This window comes from Microtus oregoni, unplaced genomic scaffold, assembly GCF_018167655.1.
Source record: "Microtus oregoni isolate MIOR12 unplaced genomic scaffold, Mior012 000091F_ref0000469, whole genome shotgun sequence".
In the NCBI taxonomy this organism is placed as follows: Eukaryota; Metazoa; Chordata; class Mammalia; order Rodentia; family Cricetidae; genus Microtus; species Microtus oregoni.
In genome coordinates, this window is record NW_024544600.1 from 824617 (window position 1) to 839060 (window position 14444).

The window sequence follows — 14444 nt, forward strand, 5'->3', positions numbered from 1 at the left end:
GTCTCAAAATAAGGACAAAGAAATGGCTCAGAAGTTAAAAACATTTCCCATTCAAGGGCTGGGCATGGTGGTGCTCACCTTTAATCCCAGCACTCAGAAGGCAGAGGCAGGTAGATCTCTGAGTTTGAGACCAGCCTGGTCTACAGAGTGAGTTCTAGGACTTCCAGGGCTTTGAAGCCTATTCTGGAACTAGCTCTTGTAGACCAGGCTGGCCTGGAACTCACAGAGGTCCGCTTGCCTCTGCCTCCCGAGTGCTGGGATTAAAGGCAAGCCCCACCATGCCTGGCCCATGTGCTGTTCTCACAGAGACTAGGATCTGGTTCTCAGCACCCAGATGCCAGTTTACAGCTGTAACTCCAGGGGTTCAGCCTCCCTCTTGTGATTCTGTGGTGCACAAGCAAGGGAAGCACACATAAATAAAAACAAACGCTCCTTAAATAGAATTCAAAAACTCCATTGCAATGAATGCTCACAACTGTTACAGTCTGTTGTTTGTAAAAAAAAAAATTTTTTTTGGTTGTGTGATTTTTTTGGGACAGGGTTTCTCTGTATAACAGCTCTGGCTGTCCTGGCGTCAGCTCTGTAGACCAGACTGGCTTAGAACTCAGCGACCTGCCTGCCTCTGCCTCCCAAGTGAGTGCTGGGATTAAAGGTGTGCGCCACCCTGCCCAGCCTGTAAAGTTTTTTAAAAGCATGTAAGTACGGATACGAATATATTAAATGGTGAAAAGATAGATTCTGGACAAATAGGTGACTGAATGTAGCTGACTATCCACCATCTTCTTGGCTAAAAATACTCCTCTCCTCTTTTTGGCTTTGAATTGTTCTCTCTTCTCCCTTCCCCAATCTTTCCTTTCTCTTAGCGCAGGGAAAGAAGGCCCTGTGCACCCAGCTAGCTTCCCCTGGCCTCTCTAAAGCTGCGGCCCAGGACTTCCTGGGGCCTCCTCCCTTTCAGCTGCCACATGCCACTCTTTCCAGTTCCAGCTCTGCTCCTTGGTGCCAAGGTCACCTGCTGGATGCCTAACTACAGACCCCCGTTGCCAGCGGTGCAGCGGCCCGAACCCTGGCCGATTCCGCCACCTGCTGGTCATTGACAGAACTTCATCTCGAAAACAGCGTGGAAGCCGACCAAACCTTGGAAGACTGCGCTGAGGCTAAAACTTGTATCCAGCTGAATCGCCACAGCCACTGTGCAAGGTGGGCTTTGAAACTTACAGAGGCAGGGAGACAGAAAGAAACTTGTCAGCGTTCACACAACAGCCTTCGGACCTGAGATTCCAGGGCTACACAACTCTTTTTTTTTTTTTTTGGATCATGTGAATTTATGTGCTTGAATTGAGGAGGGGGAGGGAGATGGGAGGGAGGTGATTGTCCTTTTTCACGTCCTCAAAGGAGAGCAAAGGCCTCACAGCACCTTCCCAAAGTCGTCTTCCAGAAAAGGAGGGTGCAAGGGCTCTTGCCTGGCAGCGACTGGGTCAAGAAGAGAAAGCAGATATCAGAGAGAACACTGCCTCCAAACAGTGTGCTCAGACCCGAGATGAGGGAACAAACAATACCAACACCACTAACAACCTTGTCAGTCCGAGCAAGCAGGAATTAAGTCAAACGAGGACTTGAAATTGTTCTTTGGACCTAACTGCCTGTGCTTCCAACTCAAGAATAATAACCCAGAAGTGACATATTATTTTTACATCTCATTTGCATATGGTTAATTCCAAGCCGAAGTGAATGGAAACCAGGCTGGTTTCTCAGCCCTTCCACCTGTTTGTCCAGTCCCCTCCTCTAACTCTTGGGGGGCTCTGCCACCCCCACCGTTCTTTACCCACTCCTTGCCCCCTCCCGTCCCTTCCTCCCCAGTTCCCTGTTCCCTTCCTCTCTGTCACCCACGCAGCTCCTCCGCCACCTGGCCGCCCACCGGAAAAACTTTTCCCCAAGTTCCTGAGAAGTCGCGTAGGATCCAGGAGAGAAAAATCAAAGTAATAAAACCTCATTTAATTCCTAACGGAGGGCAGAGCTGCGGGCTGCAATTATCTTAATGTGAAGCTATTTTTACTCTCTCTCTCCATCGCTGTCTCCTGCCTTTCTGTCGTGAGGCTTTCTCCTCTCCACTTCTCTTTGTCTCTTCATGGTCTCTTCTTCTCACATGGTCCTCTCTTTCCACTCTTTCCACAACCCTTCCCCGCCCCTCCTAGTTCTGCGTCCCTCCCCTTCCGCTTGTCCTCTGGACATATATCTCCATACCTTTCATGACTCCAGGGAATTACATCCAAAGATGGGCAAAGAGGTGACGACCACCTGCTGTCCCCAAGGGCCCATCTTCTGGAAAGAAATTGTGTCCTTATCTCCATACCCAGGCACCGTAACAGGGAGGGATCCTTCCTAACTGTTTAGGTCAAACCAGTGTGTTTTCAGAAGTTTCCAACAGGCGCTGAGGTATATGGGGGGGGGGCACAGCCTCATCTCTGTCCTGGATCCCCTTTATCCCCCACATACCCTTCTTCAAGTACTCTAGCAGGGTGTCCAACTTTGGCCTAAAGGCTGCCCAGGTTGCTGTCTGGCCATGTACCTCTTTATCCCCCCAACATACCAACAACAACTGGCCTTTGTCATTCCCCACCACACCTCATCTGGAAGAGGGGTCTTGGGCCAAGCTAGGGACTGGCAGAGATACCCATGTCCCAGGCCAGCAGCCTGGCATGGGCTCTTTCCCAAAAAATATATCAACAAGCTGTAGCCAGGCGTGGGCTTGAGGATGTGGGGCCTGGCCACCAGGACATCCTATTCCCAAGAGAAAAGCTTGGTCCCTGGCACCTTGTCTCTCTTTCTCATCCCCCAGAGGGCACTGAGCCTGGGGCAGAACAGCTTGCCCCGACCTCATTTCCATATGGCTCCACCGGCCTGTCACTCCTTCACTCCGCCACAGGGCTGGGACTGGGAGCGGGAAGGTCGCTGGTGGAGTTAGGGCTGTGGTGAGGAGGGGCCCTGCTGTTCCTGGCCTGAGAGAGACCAGGAGAGAGGACAGCCAACATAAACAGAACCCCAGGAGGGCACACACAGGCACAGGTCCACACACGTCCCTTCTGGGCTCTACAGAGAGGCATTCAGTCTTTCTAGCCAGCCCCTCAGAGGGCAGAGCCAGCTCCTGCAGAGACTCAAGGGTTTGGTCAGATAAACAGGGGCATTTAACCCACAAAGCAGCCCCTCTCCTCCATAACACACACACACACTTCTGTAGAAGAGGCAGACACCTCAGAATGATCACACACACCTCTCTCGCCCAGCTCTGTTCCTCAGCGCACCAAGCCCACACATGTGATAGCACGTGTACTGCTAAGGCAGCCCCCAACCCTGCCCCCTGGTTGGTTCTGTCCCTTCCCCCAGGAGATGGGGAGAAAAGGCAGGAGACACGTGAAGGCTGGGTGCATTGTGGCAGGGACTCATCTCCCCCCCTCCCCTGGGGAATTTGCTCTCACACTCTCAGCAGCCTCAAGCCCCTCTTCTGCAAGCCCCCCCCCCCCCCCCCGCAAGCTGGCACCCGCCTGCCCATCACCTTGACAGCCTCTGACATCCTCCTCCACACCCACACCCTCCCCCGCACACACGCAGTCCTCCCACACGCTGCCACTCACACCCGCATCTTTGACACTCTGACACACTTACATAGACTCACACACTCACACCACGCCGACCCCCACCCTCCCCAGCTATAGCAATCCAGGCCTCTGACACTCCCTTGCACATACTCCCTACCACGATGACTGACAGGTGTCCTCCCCCGCACACCTCTCTCACACTCGCTTTCTAGGACACCCCCATTCACAGCGTGACATGCTGGCACTCTCTTCTCGACCTCACAGACCTCCCTTGAAACTCCACTTCGGGGCCCCGAAGTGGTTAAAGCCAGAGTCCTGGCTCCAGCTGCCCGTGCTCCTCCCCTTAGCCTCGCGGCTGGACTCCATTAATAATGCAAGGCCGGGTTCTGGGGAGACGGTAGGGGGCCCCCTGGCCGCTCCCCGGGCCCTGGCTCACACTCCACACCCTCCTCCCATCCCCGGGAGAACACGCTTCTCGATGCTCATTGGCCGCTTTCCCCTAAGCCCTCCCTCCGAGCGCCTGGGCGCCAGTCCCCGGCGGAGGGGACGGGCTGGGACCCCAGGGTTGGGACCTGTGGGGTGCAGTCAGCAGAGGCAGAGGTGCGGAGAGGAAGAAGGTAGAAGGAGGGTAGACAGAAGCTGGTGGAGCGAGGCTGAGGGCAGCTCACCGAGACCCGCGGAGAGCGCAGGCCAGGAGCAGGAGTCCGGTGCCCCAGCCGTGTAGCGGGCAGCGGAGGCGCGGACACCGCGATCCCCCGGGTAGGGGACGCCAACGCCGAGCCGGGCGCTGCAGGCGAGCCCCGCGGTCCAGCACTCCCGATCGTAGTGCGCTCCCCTCGCGGGTCGCGGGATTTTCCTGGGTGCGGGGACAGCGCTCCTCCTTCTCCGCGCAGCACGCGCCACCGGCAGCTCCGGACAGCGGAGCAGGGATCAGCCCAACACCCCAGGTGCGCACAGCCGGCCATGGACCCCAAGGATCGCAAGAAGATCCAATTCTCGGTGCCAGCGCCCCCCAGTCAGCTCGACCCCCGCCAGGTGGAGATGGTAAGGGGGCCGCGCCCCATCCGCGTAGCGCGCTCAGCACACATCCCCCGCGCAACCCAGCTGTTCTCTTGCTGGACCCCGCCTGGGTTGCCGGCCGGCGCCCCACAGGGCGGGAAGTTCGCTGGAGACTCCTAGCAACTTTTCCCTGGACCTCTGAGCCGGTCTTGGGCGGGGGAATTCAGGCAGTGGGCATCCGGAGACAGTCCGCTCGTGGGACTGCCCTTTTGGTCCTTACATAGCCCCGCTAGGCTCGTCCTTTTCCCACGGCGACCAAGTCACTGAGGTGGCACCCCCACAGACGCACAGAGCTCAGGCGTCCGAGGCTGTCATTTCAACTTCACGGTCTAAGCCTGGCGGTGGTGGCGCACGCCTTTAATCCCAGCACTTGGGAGGCAGAGGCAGGCGGATCTCTGTGAGTTCGAGACCAGCCTGGTCTACAAGAGCTAGTTCCAGGACAGGCTCCAAAACCACAGAGAAACCCTGTCTCGAAAAGAAAAAATCAACTTCACGGTTAGATGACCACAGTGTCACCCTCTAGGCCTAGTCTGGGCTCCCCAGAACCTTGTTTTGACTACTTTCTGCTATCAGGACCTAGGGCCGCAACCCCAGGGAGTTTGGGAGACCTACAAAGCCAGGGGGAGGTGGTAGAGGCAGACCTAGCAAGGACACTTGTTGCTGAGATGCCATGGGCTCGGAAGAGGGTAGTGAGCATTGGGCAAAACCCTTCTTGGGGTATTTGGATGGGGTGGGCAGAAACCTGGGCCTAAGTAGCTTTTGACAGCAAGTGCTTTGGCTTCAATTACCTAGTCCTCTGCGCATTTCCCTGGAGCTCAGAGGGGACCTAATTAAGAGACAGTTGCTCTGATTGCCAAGCCAGGGGTGGGCAAGGAGAACAGTTTTACATTTTTTTCATGAGAGCCGGGTGAAGGATCCCACAGCTTGAGAAAGACTGCTAGGGGCCCAGACTCCACCCTCCAGAGACTCCAGCAGACCCCTGGGTGTCTGGGGCTCAGGTGAGGATGGAGGGGACTGCAGTTTTGGGCTCAGACCTCACAGTCAGTCCAGCTGCTTTGGAGCCCTTAAGCTGACCTTTGGTGGGTAGGGTCATAGGTACCTCCTACTGTGCTCAAGCTGCTGGTTGGAGCTATAACCAGCTTTGGCTTCTAGAGAAGGTTCTGGAGTAGCTGTGGAGTGGGGCCGTCTGGGCTGGGAGGCAAGGGATGGTTTTTCTAGTCTTTTGGGACCCGGTGTGCTGTGTGACCTTGAACACGCTGCCCAACCTCTTCACGCCTGGGACTTTTCATCCCTGTAAAATAAAGGGACCGAGTGAGTTGAGTGAGCTCTAGCTGCCTTTGATTCTCAGGCTCCCTGAGGACTCCAAAGCCTTGCTTCCAGCTGGTGCTGGGTGATGGTAAGGGGCCCAATATAGTGTTCTCCTGTCCTTGCTTCCTCCATCCCCCTAGATCCGGCGCCGGAGACCGACCCCTGCCATGCTGTTCCGGGTCTCAGAGCACTCTTCTCCAGGTAGGGTCCATCCCCTGCCCTCTACCCCAACTCTGGTGCCTTTCTGGGGTTCCCCCAGGAGGACACACTGGAGACTGAAGACCTGGAAGGCCCACTCTGCTGGGTCGGTTTACTGTATTGGCACCTGTTGGCACCAGGAGGAAGGGCACACTTCTGCTGTCCCAAAGACAGGCTTTCGGAAAAGTAACACGATTCTTTTTCTCTTCCCCCTCCGTCATGGTTGGTGTACACCTGGTGACCTCGCTCAGAGGAGGAGGCCTCCCCACACCAGGTGAGTTTCCTGGGGCTCCAGGAAGGACACTTAGCCAGGCCCTCGGGGTGGGGCAGACTGATGCCCGCAGAGCCAGGCCATTAGCATATCAATTGCAATTCCCTGGAAAGTCCTTGCTCTGAGCGTCACCTTTTCTCTGAGCGGGGTGGGGTGGGGTGTCCAGGGTCTTGCTTTGTGTCTGGCCTCTGCTCAAGGGGACAGGGCTTGGCCCAGGTGTCCCTTGCTCAGCCAGCTGTGGGGGTTGTGCCACTGGAGGGAGGGCAAAGGGAAGGGGTAGCCTGTTTCAATTGCCTCTTCCCCGCAGAGGACCTCGGGAGAAGGGCACCACCCAAAGTCGAAGAGACCCAACCCCTGTGCTTACACGCCCCCCTCGCTGAAAGGTACTAATCCCACCCCTCCGTCTTTCTTGTGGTCTGGAGCCCTGCAGCTGGGCTGATGTAGAGGAGGAAGAGGACCTGTAAGCTAGTGTCACCAAATCTCTGCCAATGCGGGAGACTTTCTTAGGGTCCCAGAGGCAGGGAAAGGGCAGCGGTTGTCTTACTGTAGGTTGAGGGTGTGGAAGGGAGAGCAGGCTAGCCCCACAGGACGACAAGTGAGAGCCTCCAGAGGTGCCTCTCCAAAGGGGCCCGTGCTCACCCCCTGCTTTTCCCTCTGGCTCTACTCCCTCTTCTGTACAGGTCTGCATCCTGGACTCTCCCTTGACTGCTTTGCTGTGCAGATTAAAAAGTGTCGTGCCAGGTCTCATTGGTGGCACTGGGAAAAGTGAGATGAGGAAGATTGGAGGCTCATAGTGCAGCTCAGTGGTAGAGCACTTGATTGACATGCAGAGGGCAGTATTAGGTCGCTGGCAAGATGGCTCAGGGGTTAAGAGCACTGACTGTCCTTCCAGAGGACCGAGATTCTATTCCCAGCATCCACATGGCAGTTCACAACTGTCTGCAATTTCTGTTCCGGGGGATCCAATGCTCTCACACAGACATACATGCAGGCAAAACACCAATGTACAGAAAATACAAATAAATTATTTAGCCGGGCGGTGGTGGTGCACATCTTTAATCCCAGCACTCAGGACAGGAGGCAGAGGCAGGCTGATCTCTGTGAGTTCGAGGCCAGCCTGGTCTACAAGAGCTAGTGAGTTCCAGGATAGAAACCCTGTCACAAAAAACAAAAGGACAACATTAGGATACAGCCATAATACTGTTTTTTTTTTTGTTTTGTTTTGAACAAGTCAGTCTGGTGGCACAGAGGTCTGTAACCTCAGCATTTTGGAGACAGAGAGGCAAGCAAGTTTCTGTGAGTTCAAGGCAAACCCGGTCTATAGAGACAGCGTCAGACCAGCCAGAGACCCTGAACGTAAAAAAACACTCAGAAACAAAAACAAAGCTACTTGGTGGCTCATACCTGTAATTCTTGCACTTGGGAAGCAGAGGCAGGAAAATTGCTATGGACGCAAGGTCAGCCTGGGCCGCACTGAAAATGCCAGGCCAGCTAGGACAACACAGCGAGACTGTGTCTCATAAGGAAATGAAAAATGAGTGATTTGCTTTCTGGACCCTTGTCTCTAAGGATCAGGGAGAGTCTATCGAAGGGACAAGGCTAAGGTTCCTGGAACCAACGGCCAGAAGACGCAGGCAGAGGAAGGAGATGTGCAAAGGCCTGGGAAGAGTGAACCAGGCTTTCAGGGACAGCTGGAGACTTGGTTTCTGGCCAGGGAGCTGTGGGAGATGCACCTTACGAGCTGGCAGGTGCAAAGGAGCATGCCAAGGGCCTCTTCCTAACTAGGTGCCCTGCCTGCCACCCGCTCCGGAGGCCTTCTGGCCTGGTGGTCTCTTCTCCTCAGAGGGGGTGGGGGGATGGTGTGCCGAGACCCCCCTGGGTGGGTGGGTTTAATATGGTTTGCCAGAAGCTGTCAAGGGCAACACCTGGCAGCCCTCCTGCCAGTACTTGGGACAGAGGAGAGACGCTAGAGGAAGGTGTAGGTGCTTGGCTTCTCCTGGGACAGGAAAATGAAGGGAAGAAGAGGCAGCAAGTGGCTTCCTGTAGGAAATTCTAGAAGCATTTAAAGCAGGCACAAAGACAAGTGGCTCCCTTCCAAGACAGAGGATGGGAACTTGGCCTTGAGACTGGGGAGCAGGGTGCTTGCAAAGAGCACACAAGGCCCTGGGTTCAAGACCGTGGGTTTGCCGGGCGGTGGTGGCGCACGCCTTTAATCCCAGCACTCGGGAGGCAGAGGCAGGCGGATCTGTGTGAGTTCGAGACCAGCCTGGTCTACAAGAGCTAGTTCCAGGACAGGCTCCAAAACCACAGAGAAACCCTGTCTCGAAAAACAAAAAAACAAAACAAAACAAAACAAAAAAAAAAAAAAAAAGACCGTGGGTTTGATAGTCCATCCCTCAGAAGCCAAGGGTGGGGACACACACACCTGTAAGCCCTGAGTGCTGAGGGTCAGAAGTTCAAGGTCATGCTCAGTGAGTTGGAGGCTAACTTGGGACACCCGAAAAGACTGTCTGAAGATTATCTGCCTGGTCTCCACTCTAGGCTGGGTGAATGTGAGGAGGAGGGCAGCCCCTGCCCCGGTGTCTTCTGGGGAAGTGTGCTGCAGATGCAAGCCAGGGTCTGACACACTAAGCACACACAGTGCTGAGCTGTACCCTCAGTTCAGTCCTCCCTGGCTTTGGTTCTGCACTTCGGGAGTGTGCTGAGGTAGGAGTTTATGGTCAGGAAGTTTCTTGGGTACTAAAAGATGACCAAAGATGTACCTACCCAGCTTCTGGAAGGGGCTAATTCTAAAGGGTCCAGGTAGGGAGAGGCAGGATGTGGAGTCAGGAGAGGGCTGTACTGGGTGGGGTTCTTGATTCTTGGAAAGGAAGACAGGGTAGTATCCCAGACATGGAGAGGTAAGAGGAGAGATGGTGTGGTAAGGAAAGAGGAGATTCTAGACGGCCCAGCAAGGCATGAGAGACTGAATAAGGCATACAGGATCTCACGGGGCACCTCTAGACGGCCCAGCAAGGCATGAGAGACTGAATAAGGCATACAGGATCTCACGGGGCACCCTGCACACATCTATCATCACGGTGGATCACGAACCAACTCTCCTCCCCCGCCTCTTCCCCCCAACTGCCTGCCTGCCACCTCCTCTCCCCCAGTCCAGAGGCCTTTCTGTACCAAGATGGTTCTGTTTGGCAAGCTAAGCCCTTTCTGGGCAAGGGCAAGTGTCTGGCAGGGTTTGCGTTTTGTAGGGCAGAATTCAAGAGCCCTCCAGTAAGGGTGAACAGCATTAACCCTCAGGGGAGCAGGGGTGGGGGGTGTAAAGGGTGCTCCTAGGTCAGGACACTCTCAGTTGGCTCAAGGTGAAACTTTGCCGGGTCCCCAAGGCCAGGGTAGGGCAATTTATTGCGATTTTATTGCCTGGGTAGCTTGCCCACAGCCAGAGGGAAGAGGTAAGTTTGGAGCTGGGGCAGGGTGGGGCATTGGGCACACACAATGCACCCTCTGTGCCTGTCCCTGAGTTGGCAGGCATGCAGGGCCCTGCTAGCTTCACCGGAGGTTTCCAGCCTACCCCCCCGGGCTGCTAAGGGGAGGGGCCACTGTTGGATTAAGTAGCCAGGAAGCATTGACCACTGAAGAATCTAGGCTGGGGGCTATGACTGGACCTAATGCCTCACCTGCTCTAGAATCCAGATAGCCCCCGGTCTCTTGCTGACTCTGCTTTAGTCTTTTGTGTTGTTTTGTTTGAGGGGGTTGTTTATGTACCCCAGACTAGATTAGACCTCACTATGTAGCTAAGTCTGCATTTGAACTCACTATCCTTCAGCCTCTACCTTATGGGTGCTGCAATTATAGGCCTCTACTAGGAACAAAACCCAGGGCTCTGTAGATGCTAGGTAGGTAGGTAGGTAGTCTACCAAGTGATCTACATCCCAGTCCCTCCATTTTAGCCTTAACCTGACAATGTTTCTTCAAACCTTGACATTCCCCAGAACCCCCAGCCCATCCCTTCCTCCCTCTTCCCCCACTTTCCATCTTTGGGAAACCGCCCACACTGTTCCTTTCCTAGGTTGCATCTGAGCAGGTCTTCGTGTGATGGTGGGGTGTTGCTACTTTCTGGGTCACCGCAGAGGGAGCTGGGAGATTAGGGATATGGGTCAAGACTGAGGGCTGCATCTGAATGGTCCATTTGCCCAGCAAGGATTTTACTGGCTGCAGAGTGCTGTGACCTCAGGCTCAGGACAGTTCCTGTTTAGGGAGCCTGGGGGAAAGGTGCAGTGTGGTATCTGATGCTGGGCAGTACTGGGCAGGGAGGCACAGCAAGGTGGATCCCTGTGAGCCATGTCAGGGAAAATGGCCGTGGCCCATGGGCCTGATACCTTCTGCCTGGCGTTAGCATTGGTAGACACTGTCCAGGCCTGAGCACCTGACTGTAAGCTCCCTGGCCAGAGAATGTTAAGCTGTTGCTGTGCCAGCCTGGTCGTGCCCAGCCAGGTACCCTGTGGTGTAGGGGAGTTTTCTTGTGCCAGTCTTGGGGGAGGGGGACAGCATCTTTGGAACAGCTTAAGAACCAATCAGATCAAATGTACTTCCTGTTGCTCCCACCTTGGTTTGACCTCCCAGTGGAGTGAATTGGGGCCCCAGTTGCAAGCCTGGGCTGCTCCAGCAGTCTGGCTGACCTTGACCTGGGGGGGGGGGGTGTCCCCTCTACCAGCTGTGCAGCGCATTGCTGAGTCCCACCTGCAGACCATCAGCAACTTGAGTGAGAACCAGGCCTCGGAGGAGGAGGATGAGTTAGGGGAACTTCGAGAGCTGGGGTTCCCAAGAGAGGATGAAGAAGAGGATGAGGACGAGGATGAAGAGGAGGATGAAGAGGAAGACAGCCAGGCAGAAGTCCTGAAAGGTAGCAGGGGAACCGGTAAGCGGAAGAGGCCGGGGTCTGTGGCTTTCGCTATCGTGGGTCAGACACAGTTCGTCCACACCTATGCTGTGACGTCCTTCTATGGCCAGCTTCAGAGACTGGGCACCAAAGCCTTGGCTAGTCCTTCACCTGATTAGGCGTCTCCCACTGTTCATCACTAAAAATTAAGGCAAGGCACGGGTCAATTGAAGCTAGACCCCATGGAAACAAATTGTGAGGAGGTTCAGGGATACAGGGAGAGCCCGCATTCCCTTCCCCTCATTTCTGAATCCTGCTGTGTCAGGAGGCTGGCTGACCTGCCCTCTCCAGGACCCTTGAGACTTTGTCCTTCCTAGGATGGGGTGGGGGAGTGCCCTCTAGTGTCCAGATGTAGAATCAAGGATTTAAGAACCAGTCTGGTCTGCACCCTTTAACCTCAGCAGACTGGAGATAAGGCACTTAATGCCCAACAGAAGGCTGCAGCCTGAAAACCCACAGAAGCTACCGACACCCAGACATTTGGGCAAAGACCTCACACCCCCCCCCCCACACACACACACATGGTTACAGCTTCCATACCTGCTATTCTATGTCTGTCTCACCTGGTGCAAACATTAAAGTTTTTGCACTGTGTTTTTTTGGACCTTTCTTTTCTTCTTCTTTTTCTTTCCTCCTCCTCCTCTTCCTCCTCTTCCTCCTCCTCCTCCTCCTCCTCCTCCTCCTTCTTCATTTTTTTCAGACTAGGTTTCTCTGTGCAACAGCTCTGGCTGTCTTGGAACTCACTCTGTAGACCAGGCTAGCCTTGAACTCACAGAGATCTCCTGCCTCTGCCTCCCCAGTGCTGGGATTAAAGGTGTATGCTACCACCGCCCAGCTTGGATCCATTGTTTACGGGAATGATGAGCAGTCTCCCACTTAGTGTTCACTCCTTGGGGCCAGACAAGACAACTTGAGTCTCCTCTCTGCATCTTTGGCTGTGTGGGTGTGAGAGGGCTCAAGGGCTGAGAGCAAGCTCCCTTGGAGACCCTCCCCACAGGTGGAAAATTGATGAGAGATGCTCTCTTAGGAAGGGGAAGAAGTCCCTGGGTTACATTACTGGACCACCAAGGAGCAACATCTATTTTCAGCACTCCTGAGTGATTCGGGGTACCAGTTCTGGGCCTCTTGAGAGGCTCTTTTTTTTTTTTTTTTCCTTTTTGTTTGTTTGAGGTAGGGTCTCACTCTGCAATCCAGGTTGGCCTGAATCTTAACTATGTAACTCAGGCTGACCTTGAACTCAAAGCAATCCTCCTGCATTAGCCCCCTGACTGCCGGCATTACTGGCATTAGCCTCCACACTGAGTTTCCCAGTAGGTATAATCTTATCTAAGGTAATCTACACCTCTCTTCTTATATATTTCCTCCGAAAAAGTGCCCATGAGCTAAGTCACATGGCCAGTCAGAGAGAGTGTTGTCCAGTCCAGTGTTCAGCCCATTACGCGATGTTGTCTCAGAAGCTTGGCCACAAGCCACCAGACATCACTTGTGCTGCAGGGTGCCAGATGGGCACTTAGCCTGTGTTTGTATGCCCTCTTTTCCAGTGGGGCAGAAGCTAACTTGTGGCCAGGGTCTGGAGGGGCCCTGGGAGCGCCCGCCTCCTCTGGATGAGCCCCAGAGAGATGGAAACTCTGAGGACCAAGTGGAAGACAGAGCAGCACTAAGTGGTGAGCGTTTGGACTGTGAGGTGGGGAGGTGGATGGAAACCATGGAGCCAGTCCTTGAGTCCTCTCTACTTGTCTTTTAGAGCCCGGGGAGGAGCCTCAGCACCCTACCCACCCTGAGCCTGGCACATAAGCTCAGAGGCCTGCATCTCCAGGAGGAAGTGCTCCCCAGAAACCCACTCTGTCCCCACCCTACTTTGTACCTTTCTTTCACCTGCTAGGGCTGCGGCTTCTGACTTATAGAAGACTAAGGCTGATCTGTGTTTGCTTTGGCTGAAGCCCAGAGTCCCCGATGCCTCTCCCTGCCAGTCATTCTTCTATTTACCAGGTGGGAGGGGGGAGGGGAGAGAGCCCACACTGGAAAACTCAGAAAGCCAGAAACAAATATTCACCCTTCACAATTCTCTCCAGATCCACTCCCCTGGGCACAGGAGACACACAGGGCAGGACCCTAAGATCTGGGGAAAGGAGGTACCAAGAACCTGCAAGTGCCCTGAAATCTCCTCCTCCTCCATCCCTGTCCCCTCTTCCTATGGGGGTGGGCTTTGAGTCTCCACCCCTCTCACAGACTTCTACCAGGGTCCAGGTTTTAGGCATTCTTTCCACAGCCTCAACATTTTGGATGTCGTTCCCTATTGTCCTGTTTCTACTGGGTGCCTGCAAGTCGGACTGGCAGAGGCTGCTCATTGCGTTTTGTTTGTGCTTTGGTACCAGGAATGCCACTTAGTATATGTCCTTAGAGAGGCCATGCAGAGTGGGGAGCTTGGTTTTCCTTGTCCTCCACCTACCTGGCCCTCTCCCCTTCTTCCCTGACTCCAGGGTTGAGCTCCTCCTATGCTGTAATAAATCTTTGTAAATAATTGTCCTGAGACTCCTCTTTCAGGGGAGGGAGGAGAGACCGGGAAGTAATGGTATGCCCTGACAGGGAAAATGGTGGTTATTCAAGGGTCAGGATCTTGACTCTGGTGTCCAGTCCTGCCCACGAGCCTTTCCTTAAATGCATTAAGCATGTTTCTCATGCGTAATGCCTTTTTAAATGCACAGGCTTTAAGCATGAGAGACTTACTAGCTTCTGAGGGAAATGGCTAAAAGCCGAGGGAAAACAGAAGTCCTTTAAAAGTGTGATGGATGTGGTGTCGCGTCTGTAATCCCAGCACTTGGGAGGCTTTCTGAATTTGAGGCCAATCTGAAATTCTGTCTCAAAAAATCAAAAATGTATTTCTCCCAAGGGATCTGTGCTCACAGACCGCCCCTCGTTCCTTCCCCTTTACACCACAGTGCCAAGCCTGTATGGTCCAATAACCACGACACCCTAGAGTTCTTTGCCTTTCTTGCACCCTCTAACAGCCTAACTTTGCTTCCGGCTCTGTCCCGGAGGCGCCGGGTGGAGAGAGGCGGGACTGGGGCGGAGCTGCAGAGCC

The 14444-nt window shown here is 54.4% G+C and overlaps 1 protein-coding gene across 2 annotated transcripts; it reads left to right on the top strand.

The window, feature by feature from the left end:
• Positions 1-4099: 4099 nt before the first annotated feature.
• Positions 4100-13884, top strand: LOC121442323 (protein phosphatase 1 regulatory subunit 1B). Of its 2 annotated transcripts, none has more exons than XM_041643829.1 (7): positions 4100-4637; positions 6101-6161; positions 6410-6432; positions 6737-6812; positions 11138-11326; positions 12904-13026; positions 13107-13884. In XM_041643829.1, the coding sequence occupies exons 1-7, from the start codon at positions 4557-4559 to the stop codon at positions 13154-13156; spliced, it is 603 nt and encodes a 200-aa protein (XP_041499763.1). In that variant the 5' UTR covers positions 4100-4556; the 3' UTR covers positions 13157-13884. The 2 variants fall into 2 exon arrangements, with proteins under 2 accessions (XP_041499763.1, XP_041499762.1); XM_041643828.1 differs by having other exon boundaries at positions 4102-4637; positions 11138-11341.
• The last annotated feature ends 560 nt before the right edge of the window (positions 13885-14444 follow it).